This window comes from Dendrobates tinctorius, unplaced genomic scaffold, assembly GCF_039654945.1.
Source record: "Dendrobates tinctorius isolate UK_male_01 unplaced genomic scaffold, ASM3965494v1 ptg000196l, whole genome shotgun sequence".
Taxonomy (NCBI): Eukaryota; Metazoa; Chordata; class Amphibia; order Anura; family Dendrobatidae; genus Dendrobates; species Dendrobates tinctorius.
This window is the reverse complement of record NW_027361863.1, coordinates 17640706-17653612: the sequence shown is the minus strand read 5'-3', so window position 1 is coordinate 17653612 and position 12907 is coordinate 17640706. Positions and strand designations below refer to the sequence as shown.

The following is a 12907-nucleotide window of genomic DNA, read 5'->3' as shown; positions in this document are numbered from 1 at the left end:
AGTATTATAGTAGTTATATTCTTGTACATAGGGGCAGTATTATAGTAGTTATATTCTTGTACATAGGAGCAGTATTATAGTAGTTATATTCTTGTACATAGGAGCAGTATTATAGTAGCTATATTCTTGTACATAGGGGCAGTATTATAATAGTTATATTCTTGTACATAGGAGCAGTATTATAGTAGTTATATTCTTGTACATAGGGGCAGTATTATAGTAGTTATACTCTTGTACATAGGAGCAGTATTATAGTAGTAATATTCTTGTACATAGGAGCAGTATTATAGTAGTTATATTTTTGTACATAGGAGCAGTATTATAGTAGTTATATTCTTGTACATAGGAGCAGTATTATAGTAGTTATATTCTTGTACATAGAGGCAGTATTATAGTAGTTATATTCTTGTACATGGGGGCAGTATTATAGTAGTTATATTCTTGTACATAGGGGCAGTATTATAGTAGTTATATTCTTGTACATAGGGGGCAGTATTATAGTAGTTATATTCTTGTACATAGAGGCAGTATTATAGTAGTTATATTCTTGTACATAGGAGCAGTATTATAGTAGTTATATTCTTGTACATAGGGGAAGTATTATAATAGTTATATTCTTGTACATAGGGGGCAGTATTATAGTAGTTATATTCTTGTACATAGGGGGCAGTATTATAGTAGTTATATTCTTGTACATAAAGGCAGTATTATAGTAGTTATATTCTTGTACATAGGAGCAGTATTATAGTAGTTATATTCTTGTACATAGGAGCAGTATTATAGTAGTTATATTCTTGTACATAGGAGCAGTATTATAGTAGTTATATTCGTGTACATAGGGGGCAGTATTATAGTAGTTATATTTTTGTACATAGGGGGCAGTATTATAGTAGTTATATTCTTGTACATAGAGGCAGTATTATAGTAGTTATATTTTTGTACATAGGGGGCAGTATTATAGTAGTTATATTCTTGTACATAGAGGCAGTATTATAGTAGTTATATTCTTGTACATAGGGGCAGTATTATAATAGTTATATTCTTGTACATAGGGGCAGTATTATAATAGTTATATTCTTGTACATAGGGGGCAGTATTATAGTAGTTATATTCTTGTACATAGGGGCAGTATTATAGTAGTTATATTCTTGTACACAGGGGCAGTATTATAGTAGTTATATTCTTGTACATAGGAGCAGTATTATAATAGTTATATTCTTGTACATAGGGGGCAGTATTATAGTAGTTATATTCTTGTACATAGGAGCAGTATTATAGTAGTTATATTCTTGTACATAGAGGCAGTATTATAGTAGTTATATTCTTGTACATAGGGGGCAGTATTATAGTAGTTATATTCTTGTACATAGGGGCAGTATTATAGTAGTTATATTCTTGTACATAGGGGGCAGTATTATAGTAGTTATATTCTTGTACATAGGGGGCAGTAGTATATAGCTATATTCTTGTACATAGGAGCAGTATTATAGTAGTTATATTCTTGTACATAGGGGCAGTATTATAGTAGTTATATTCTTGTACATAGGGGGCAGTATTATAGTAGTTATATTCTTGTACATAGGGGGCAGTAGTATATAGCTATATTCTTGTACATAGGAGCAGTATTATAGTAGTTATATTCTTGTACATAGGGGCAGTATTATAGTAGTTATATTCTTGTACATAGAGGCAGTATTATAGTAGTTATATTCTTGTACATAGGGGGCAGTATTATAGTAGTTATATTCTTGTACATAGGGGGCAGTATTATATAGCTATATTCTTGTACATAGGAACAGTATTATAGTAGTTATATTCTTGTACATAGGGGCAGTATTATAGTAGTTATATTCTTGTACATAGGGGGCAGTATTATAGTAGTTATACTCTTGTACATAGGGACAGTATTATAGTAGTTATATTCCTGTACATAAACATTTTACCTCACATATGATCTTAATGTGTGTCACCCGAGGTTTCCCATCTTTTACATCAGCCGTCAGAACAGAGATGACAAAGTCTCCCGGTTTACTACGACTTTCTCTGACAAGGAACGTCCATGGTTCCCCCTTTTGCTGTAGTAGCTTCTCTGCATCTGGCCCAGAGAGATAACCATGGTACCATCTGTGGAATTTCAGAACATTAATAAAATCAATACATTTTCACTCCTGTTTTCCCACAAGGTGGCGCTCTACAGAAGCATAAGTTAATGTGAATGGAAAACTAGTACAGATAAGTACCCACTGGTGAAAAGAATGCAAAGCAGATAACAATACTTCTGGTAATACACAAATAAGCTGCTAAATTTAACAGAGAACCTCACATGAACGAAAGTAAAGCCGTAATAACAGTTTTCACGCCTCTATACGAGCAGAGGAAAGTAACAAAACATCACAGATGTAAGAACAATGTCCTGACAAGATGATTTCATTATAGTACAAATGATTCGAATGTAACAACCGCACAGAGAGAGTGCAGGGATAGAGAGAAACGTTGGTTTTCGAGGGCAAGCAGCTGAAGTTTGAGTGCAGCTCTGGAGGTGAATGGGGTATAAGATAGATAGATAGATAGATAGATAGATAGATGATTAATAGTTAGCATGGTAAATATTTGATTTTCTAATTAATCAGCACAGATTTTTTTCCACCATATTGCAACCTGTATAAAAAATTGTGATCACTTGGCCTCATTTATAAGCACTATCAGGACCGGAAGGTACATTCATGTGTTCCCGGCAGTGGAACAACTGCTACCAGACACTCACCCTATAACCTAGATGAGATTCTACAATATATCATTCTGCATCCTGGGAGTAGCGCAACTCTGTGCACCAGTACTGCAGAGCAGACACTCATCTCCTGCAGTGTACAGCATCACACAGGACCAGTAATGTAATATATGACTGCACCAGCAGAATAGTGAGTGCAGCTCTGGAGTATAATACAGGATGTAACTCAGGATCAGTAATGTAATATATGTACACAGTGACTGCACCAGCAGAATAGTGAGTGCAGCTCTGGGGTATAATACAGGATGTAACTCAGGATCAGTAATGTAATGTATGTATACAGTGACTGCACCAGCAGAATAGTGAGTGCAGCTCTGGGGTATAATACAGGATGTAACTCAGGGTCAGTAATGTAATGTATGTACACAGTGACTCCACCAGCAGAATAGTGAGTGCAGCTCTGGGGTATAATACAGGATGTAACTCAGGATCAGTAATGTAATGTATGTACACAGTGACTGCACCAGCAGAATAGTGAGTGCAGCTCTGGAGTATAATACAGGATGTAACTCAGGATCAGTAATGTACTGTATGTACACAGTGACTGCGCCAGCAGAATAGTGAGAGCAGCTCTGGAGTATAATACAGGATGTAACTCAAGATCAGTAATGTAATGTATGTACACAGTGACTGCACCAGCAGAATAGTGAGTGCAGCTCTGGGGTATAATACAGGATGTAACTCAGGATCAGTAATGTAATGTATGTACACAGTGACTGCACCAGCAGAATAGTGAGTGCAGCTCTGCGGTATAATACAGGATGTAACTCAGGATCAGTAATGTAATGTATGTACACAGTGACTGCACCAGCAGAATAGTGAGTGCAGCTCTGGAGTATAATACAGGATGTAACTCAGGATCAGTAATGTACTGTATGTACACAGTGACTGCGCCAGCAGAATAGTGAGAGCAGCTCTGGAGTATAATACAGGATGTAACTCAAGATCAGTAATGTAATGTATGTACACAGTGACTGCACCAGCAGAATAGTGAGTGCAGCTCTGGGGTATAATACAGGATGTAACTCAGGATCAGTAATGTAATGTATGTACACAGTGACTGCACCAGCAGAATAGTGAGTGCAGCTCTGCGGTATAATACAGGATGTAACTCAGGATCAGTAATGTATGTACACAGTGACTGCACCAGCAGGATAGTGAGTGCAGCTCTGGAGTATAATACAGGATGTAACTCAGGATCAGTAATGTAATGTATGTACACAGTGACTGCACCAGCAGAATAGTGAGTGCAGCTCTGGAGTATAATACAGGATGTAACTCAGGATCAGTAATGTAATGTATGTACACAGTGACTGCACCAGCAGAATAGTGAGTGCAGCTCTGGGGTATAATACAGGATGTAACTCAGGATCAGTAATGTAATGTATGTACACAGTGACTGCACCAGCAGAATAGTGAGTGCAGCTCTGGAGTATAATACAGGATCAGTAAAATATTTGCAAAGCTGCTCAGCATTAAATGTTGATTTGGAGTGTAAATTGATATGGGGATGTAGTAAAATTATGACATATTTGTTTTGGATTAGTGTAAGGTGAGATATTTCGGGACACTGCAGGTACCTTGCTAGCGGCCATCACATCCACAATGCACTTGCTTATCAGACACCATTACAATATGATGCACCTGCCACAGTTCCCCACAGCGCAGTTTGCATTTTGCACAAGAGGATTGTGTGGTTGAGTTGTCAGAAGTCACATGATGGAAACTTCAGTGACAAATTATTTCAAAACAGAGCAGAGAATTTTCCAACCGCAAGAAGGAAGCTCAGAGGGACACGGCGGTGCGCGATACGGGTGGGGAGTCAGGGAGGGAAGAAGGGGGAAATTGAGAACCAAGACCTGTGACTGCAAGCGAAGTGTAAAACTGAGAAGGTGCAAAATAAATATAGAACAGACAGATAAAGTGAGATGATAATAGATATATAGATAAACAGATAGATAATAGATAGATAATAGATGCACCATGAAGCCAAATGTGATTACACAATAAGACATTACTCTAATGCAGATATACAGATTTATTTAGCACTCGAGGTAATTTCAATCATCTAATAAATGCAGAAATGTATTTTTGATATTTTCCTCCAATAAAACAGTGTACTCGTCCCCATAGACATGAATGGAGCAGCTCTGCACAGCGCACTCGTCCATCAGCCCCATAGACATGAATGGAGCAGCTCTGCACAGCGCACTCGTCCATCAGCCCCATAGATATCAATGGAGCAGCTCTGCACAGCGCACTCGTCCATCAGCCCCATAGACATGAATGGAGCAGCTCTGCACAGCGCACTCGTCCATCAGCCCCATAGATATCAATGGAGCAGCTCTGCACAGCGCACTCGTCCATCAGCCCCATAGATATCAATGGAGCAGCTCTGCACAGCGCACTCGTCCATCAGCCCCATAGACATGAATGGAGCAGCTCTGCACAGCGCACTCGTCCATCAGCCCCATAGATATCAATGGAGCAGCTCTGCACAGCGCACTCGTCCATCAGCCCCATAGATATCAATGGAGCAGCTCTGCACAGCGCACTCGTCCATCAGCCCCATAGACATGAATGGAGCAGCACTGCACAGCGCACTCGTCCATCAGCCCCATAGATATCAATGGAGCAGCTCTGCACAGCGCACTCGTCCATCAGCCCCATAGATATCAATGGAGCAGCTCTGCACAGCGCACTCGTCCATCAGCACCATAGACATGAATGGAGCAGCTCTGCACAGCGCACTCGTCCATCAGCCCCATAGATATCAATGGAGCAGCTCTGCACAGCGCACTCGTCCATCAGCCCCATAGACATGAATGGAGCAGCTCTGCACAGCGCACTCGTCCATCAGCCCCATAGACATGAATGGAGCAGCTCTGCACAGCGCACTCGTCCATCAGCCCCATAGACATGAATGGAGCAGCTCTGCACAGCGCACTCGTTCATCAGCACCATAGACATGAATGGAGCAGCTCTGCACAGCGCACTCGTCCATCAGCCCCATAGACATGAATGGAGCAGCTCTGCACAGCGCACTCGTCCATCAGCCCCATAGACATGAATGGAGCAGCTCTGCACAGCGCACTCATTCATCAGCACCATAGACATGAATGGAGCAGCTCTGCACAGCACACTCGTCTATCAGCCCCATAGACATGAATGGAGCAGCTCTGCACAGCGCACTCGTCCATCAGCCCCATAGACATGAATGGAGCAGCTCTGCACAGCACACTCGTCCATCAGCCCCATAGACATGAATGGAGCAGCTCTGCACAGCGCACTCGTCCATCAGCCCCATAGATATCAATGGAGCAGCTCTGCACAGCGCACTCGTCCATCAGCCCCATAGACATGAATGGAGCAGCTCTGCACAGCGCACTCGTTCATCAGCACCATAGACATGAATGGAGCAGCTCTGCACAGCGCACTTGTTCATCAGCACCATAGACATGAATGGAGCAGCTCTGCACAGCGCACTCGTCCATCAGCCCCATAGATATCAATGGAGCAGCTCTGCACAGCGCACTCGTCCATCAGTCCCATAGATATCAATGGAGCAGCTCTGCACAGCGCACTCGTCCATCAGCCCCATAGACATGAATGGAGCAGCTCTGCACAGCGCACTCGTCCATCAGCCCCATAGACATGAATGGAGCAGCTCTGCACAGCGCACTCGTTCATCAGCACCATAGACATGAATGGAGCAGCTCTGCACAGCGCACTCGTCCATCAGCCCCATAGACATGAATGGAGCAGCTCTGCACAGCGCACTCGTCCATCAGCCCCATAGACATGAATGGAGCAGCTCTGCACAGCGCACTCATTCATCAGCACCATAGACATGAATGGAGCAGCTCTGCACAGCACACTCGTCTATCAGCCCCATAGACATGAATGGAGCAGCAGAGGTCACACAGGTCCGGGTTGACCCATTCAATCCCATCTGTGGTCAGAATGAGTGGGAGATTAGGACCTCCCCTAGTGGGGGTTCTCGCACTGGGGCCCTGATAGATCGGACACTTAGCACCAGCTCTTGATGATAGATGATGAATAGCATTTGTGAAAAAAATATTAAGAGGAGTCATCCAAGATTCATCAAAAAAGGAAACATACATGCATTTGTTCACCCCTATGCATGGGCGTAATGACAGTAGTCAAAGAGGGTGCAACCACAACAGGACCCTTAGAATCAGGGGGCCCCCTGACGCCAGCGCCATTTTCAGGTGTACAGTAGGTATGGAAAGTATTCACACCCCTTTAAATTTTTCACTCTTTGTTTCATTGCAGCCATTTGGTAAATTCAAAAAAGTTCATTTTTTTTCCTCATTAATGTACACTCTGCACCCCATCTTGAGTAAAAAATACACAAATGTAGAAATTTTTGCAAATTTATAAAAAAAAATCCCTGAAATCTCACATGGTCATAAGTATTCAGACCCTTTGCTCAGTATTGAGTAGAAGCACCTTTTGAGCTTGTACAGCCATGAGTCTTCTTGGGAATGATGCCACAAATTTTTCACCCCTGGATTTGGGGCTCCTCTGCCATTCTTCCTTGCAGATCCTCTCCAGTTCCGTCAGTTTGGATGGTGAACGTTGGTGGACAGCCATTTTCAGGTCTCTCCAGAGATGCTCAATTGGGTTTAGGTCAGGGCTCTGGCTGGGCCAGTCAAGAATGGTCACAGAGTTGTTCTGAAGCCACTCCTTTGTTATTTTAGCTGTGTGCTTAGGGTCATTGTCTTGTTGGAAGATGAACCTTCAGCCAAGTCTGAGGTCCAGAGCACTCTGGAAGAGGTTTTCATCAGGATATCTCTGTACTTGGCTGCAATCATGTTTCCCTCAATTGCAACCAGTCGTCTTGTCCCTGCAGCTGAAAAACACCCCAATATCATGAGGCTGCCTCCACCATGTTTCACTGTTGGGATTGCATTGGGCTGGAGATGAGCAGTGCCTGGTTTTCTCCACACATACCGCTTAGAATTATTTCTCATATTCTGGGAGTCCTTCATGTGTTTTTTTAGCAAACTCCATGCGGGCTTTCATATGTCTGGCACTGAGGAGAGGCTTCCATCGGGCCACTCTGCCATAAAGGCCCAACTGGTGGAGGGCTGCAGTAATAGTTGACTTTGCTGGACTTTCTCCCATCTCCCTACTACATCTGTGGAGCTCAGCGACAGTGATCTTGGGGTTCTTCTTTACCTCTCTCACCAAGGCTCTTCTCCCACGATTGCTCAGTTTGGCTGGACGGCCAGGTCTAGGAAGACTTCTGGTGGTCCCAAACTTCTTCCATTTAAGGATTATGGAGGCCACTGTGCTCTTAGGAGCCTTGAGTACTGCAGAAATTCTTTTCTAACCTCGGCCAGATCTGTGCCTTGCCACATTTCTGTCTCTGAGCTCCTTGGCCGGTTCCTTTGACCTCATGATTCTCATTTGGTCTGACATGCACTGTGAGCTGTGAGGTCTTATATAGACAGGTGTGCGCCTTTACAAATCAAGTCCTATCAGTTTAATTACACACAGCTGGACTCCAATGAAGGAGTAGAACCGTCTCAAGGAGGATCACAAGGAAATGGACAGCATGTGACTTAAATATGAGTGTCTGAGCATTGGGTCTGAATACTTAAGACCATGTGATATTTCAGTTTTTCTTTTTCAATAAATTTTCAAAAATTCCTACATTTCTTTTTTTCTTTCCGTCAAGATGGGGTGCAGAGTGTACATTAATGAGAAAAAAAATGAAATTTGTTGAATTTACCAAATGGCTGCAATGAAACAAAGAGTGAAAAATGTAAAGGGGTCTGAATACTTTCCGTACCCACTGTACGTGGATTATGTTAGTGGAGCCCTGTGTACAAGGCAGCAATTGTGAAAGCAGCTCTGGATGTGACTAGAGTATAAAATACGATGCAGCTTAACTCCTCAGCCAGAAATGATGGATCTACCTGTCACGAGTGGCTGATAGTGCTTGGCGTGTGATGGATATACCCGTCATAAAGGCTCGAGCTATGAGATCATGGCAGCCTATATACAGCGCGGCTCCTGCTGCAGATAACTCCGATCCTGACTGTTTTACCCCCTTGGACGCCGCAGTCAATAACGACCTGGGCATCTAAGGTGTTTGAAAGAGAAAGGGGGCTCCCCACGGATTATCATGCATCTGGAAGACTAATGAAGACCCCCCACAGTCTGCCATTGACATCGCACTATTAGGAAACTCCAGAATGTACCATTGACAGGTTATAATACTATTTTTATACTATTTATTCAAAGGATCGTTGCTTCAACTTCAGCAGTGGGAGAACTAAAAAAAATAAAAAAGAATTGTATTACAAAAATATATTGTTTTTTAAAGTGTCTCAACCCCTTTGTCCCATTAAATACTATTTTATTTTTTAAAATAAATTGGTTCAGAAAATAATATATATAGATCCAAAAAGTTTTGTAAAAAAATAAAAAACAAAAAAATAAAAGTTTGAATCACCCGCCCCCAATTTTTATCTAAAAATAAAGAAATTTAGAAAAAAATAAAACACACCCAGTATCAGTGCGTCCCTAAAAGTACAATCTATGAAAATATTTTTTTTAAAAATGAACTCGTAGGATAAATGTCGTAAAGAAAGAGAAAATTGCCGATTTAAGGTCGCCAAAACTCACAAAAAAAATCCAGTAAAAAGTGATCAAAACGTCTTACACACATGGACAAAACTGTTGGTACCTTTTATTAAAGTAAGAAAAATAAACAATAGTCACTTAAATAATTTACTCAATATCAACTATATAAATATAAACCAAATTTTGGATAAACAGAAAAGATTAGACAAACTAATTGCCTGGACAAAAATTATGGTATTCCTAAAAAAAAAGATTAAAAATAATTTGACCATAGGGACACGCAAAACTAAGATGTGTCCTGAAATTATCATCACGGGTGTCTACAAACTAATCAGTCAGTCGCCTATTTAGAAAGTGAAAAGTAGTCATTGTGCTGTTTGGTATCATGGTGTTTACCGCACTGAACATGGAGCAAAGAAAGCCGAGGAGAGCGATGTCTCGGGAGATTAGAAAGAATATTATGGAGAAAATGTTTCAGGTGAAGGCTATAAGACATCTCCAGATAGCTTGATGTTCCTGTTGTTACAGATGCACATATTATTCTGGAGTGTGTGGGGCTGTAACCGACCTCCCTGGATGTGACCGAAAGAGGAAAATTGGTGAGAAACTGAAGAGAAGGATAATATGAATGGTAACCAAAGAGCCCCGAACAACTCCCAGATATTAGAGGTGACCAAAAAGTCAAGGTCCATCAGGGTCAGGTCGCACCCTTCGTCACTGTCTTGGCCAAAGTGGACTTCATGGAAGATGACTAAGGAGGAAACCCACTGAAACTTTATCATAAAAATTGAGACTGGAAAGTGCCAAAATGCACAGTGTCGAGCCACAAAGCTTCTAGGAGAATGTCCAATGGATGGAGGAGACAGAACTGAAGCTTTTGACATCAAAGATGTTCATAAATGCAAAATGAAGCAAACAAAGAAAAGAACATTGTGCCTGCTGTTAAACATGGTGGAGGCTCGGTTATGGTTTGGGGAGGGTTTGCTGTATCTCGTCCAGGGAGTCTTGAATCTGTACAGGGTATAATGAAATCTCAAGACTACCAAGGAATTCTGGGACAAAATGTGCTGCCGAGTGTCAGAAAGCTCGGTCTGAGGTCATGGGTCCTCCAACAGGATAATGACCCAAAACACAGCGAAAAACATAAAATAATAGGAAAGAGAAAAGCATCGGACTCTTCTGAGGTGGAATCCTGACCCAAATCCTACAGAACATCTGAAACCTGAGATGCCTCCACACCTGAGACACCAGGAGCCATCTGCTCTCGAGGAGTCGGCCAAAATCCCTATGGATGGGGGCAGAGGTCTCATGAGAGTCACAGAAATCGTTTTTATAATAATAAAAGTGTTGGTTGTGCAACCCCAGCAGTAGCCTAAGTTTCTCCGATAGGAATAACCCTTTAAACGAGTAATCAGAGACAATTGATAGGGAGACCAGATCCGTCAACAGCAGCTCATGGTGGTTTCCCTGTGACCCAGGATCAGAGAGAACCTGAATTATTGGCTCCTGACAAGATCTGTGTCCACCTGTAACCGGGGCAGCAGATCCGCCGCAGGTTACTATAAGTCCCATCCTGTCTACAAGAACCGACGCCACATCCTTATTTCAAGACACGAAGGAGGTGGTGGTGAGGCGAGGCCAGATCTCATCCTGTACCCAAAATAGCATCACGTCTCTGAGCGCCAGCACCCGATGTGGGGTGACTACATGTTACTGAGACTAGGGGAGTTAAAGGGGTCCTCCAACTTTATACATCAGAAGCATATCCCACCTCTGGGGATGAGACCCTGGTTAGGACCCCTCCACCCATCTATCAGACATTGGGGGCATATCTGCTCTGATCTCTGAAGGTTGGAGGCCCCCTTTACCTGTGACAGTGACATGATGAGAGTCCCAGCGAATAAAAGTCATCAAGAGCTCATACACCATTTATTAGCGTGTATCTAAGCCCATCATGTATGGTATGACTATGACCTGCTGAGTCGGTGTATCTAAGCTTTATGTGTGTAACAGTATCACAGTGTATCTAGGCCTAAAAAGTATGTAAGCCCAAGATATGTGATACAGACTGCTGAGAGGTGTACCTCAGCCTATAGAATTTGATATTATTTGCTGAGCTAGTGTATCTAAGCTTACCACTGTGTTCTGAATTTATGTATCTAAGTCCCTCCTAAATTATACTCTTCAAGTGTATCTACAGTAAGCATCATCTGTTGTGATACCGTCTGCTGAGAGGTGTATCTAAGCCTATGCTGTCTACTGAGATGTGTCTAATCCAGTCATGTGTGATACTGTCTGCTCATTATCTAAGCCTCTAAAGGCTACTAAGATAGTGTATCTAAGCCTATCATGTATGATACCATTTTCTGACTTTATATATTTAATCCTATGTATCTAAGACTCTCCTAATTGATACTGTTCAAGTGTACCTAAGCCCTTCGTGTGCGATACTGTCGGCTCAGAAGCCTATACGGTCTACTGAGATGTGTCTAAGCTGATCGTGTGTGATACTGTCTGCTGAGCTGTGTATCTAAGCCACGATGTGACACAGGACATGCAACTATAGTTTACAGACAGTTAAAGTTTTACAAGAATATTAATAATTTACGGGAGAAGCGTTACCAAGTACAAGGTGCAGCCGGCGTCGGCGTCTCTCCTGTTAGCCAATATTTACATATCCAGCGTGATAATACAAAGGGGCGGAGCCAAGCCAGCAGCCAATCACATGCTGCGAGAATTCCGACAAGTGTAAATGTAATTACCACCCTTGTCATCAGGCAGGCGAATATTTAATGACAATGAAAAAAAAAAAAGACAATCGAAGACAAAATATATATAAAAAAAATCATCAAATAAAAATAGTAAAAATAAATACTGTAAAAGTGTAAAACACACTAAAAAGTTAAAAAAAAAACTTTTTCATATTTTTTATATGAATTTTTTTTAGGTTAAATGAAAACTGAACAGGATATAAGGATTAAAGGGATATGTAAAAAAAAAAAAAAAGTCTGAAAGATTCCGTCCGCCTGTATTTCAGGAATGGCTCGCCGCTGCGCAATCGCAGATCTTCATTCACTTCACGGAAAATTACCAAACGAACAACATGTCCCAGAGAGAACAACCCCTATAAAGGGCCCCGTCAGTACATTTTTACATGTAGTAATCGTGTTATGGCAGCACGGTTGGTTGTACCCCGGTAATAATGACACATTTTTATTGTAAAGATCCGACCTGCCAGTCATTAGAAATCTAATGTATAAGTCATATGCAAATGAGTCAGAAGTGCAGAGGGGGCGGGTCCATGCAGGAGGAAATGAGTCTCCTGACAAATCCACCCAGAAATGAGATATTAAAAAAAAATGTTTCCTGTCCCCCAGGGTCCAATTACAAATCTACAGAGATGAGGGCAAGATGTAGAGGTGTGAAGAATGGGTGTGACCTCCAACATGGGGTGTGGGTATGCCCAAACTGCGTCTCACTGCATGTAAGGAGATCACCGCC

The 12907-nt window shown here is 41.9% G+C and overlaps 1 protein-coding gene across 1 annotated transcript in view; it reads right to left on the bottom strand.

The window, feature by feature from the left end:
• The window catches only part of PTPN6 (protein tyrosine phosphatase non-receptor type 6), a 77363-nt gene that overhangs the window by 27136 nt on the left and 37320 nt on the right, over positions 1-12907 (bottom strand). The window contains exon 4 of the mRNA XM_073552980.1: positions 1944-2124. Coding sequence (XP_073409081.1) covers positions 1944-2124 — 181 coding nt within the window. The remainder of the gene's footprint in view (positions 1-1943; positions 2125-12907) is intronic.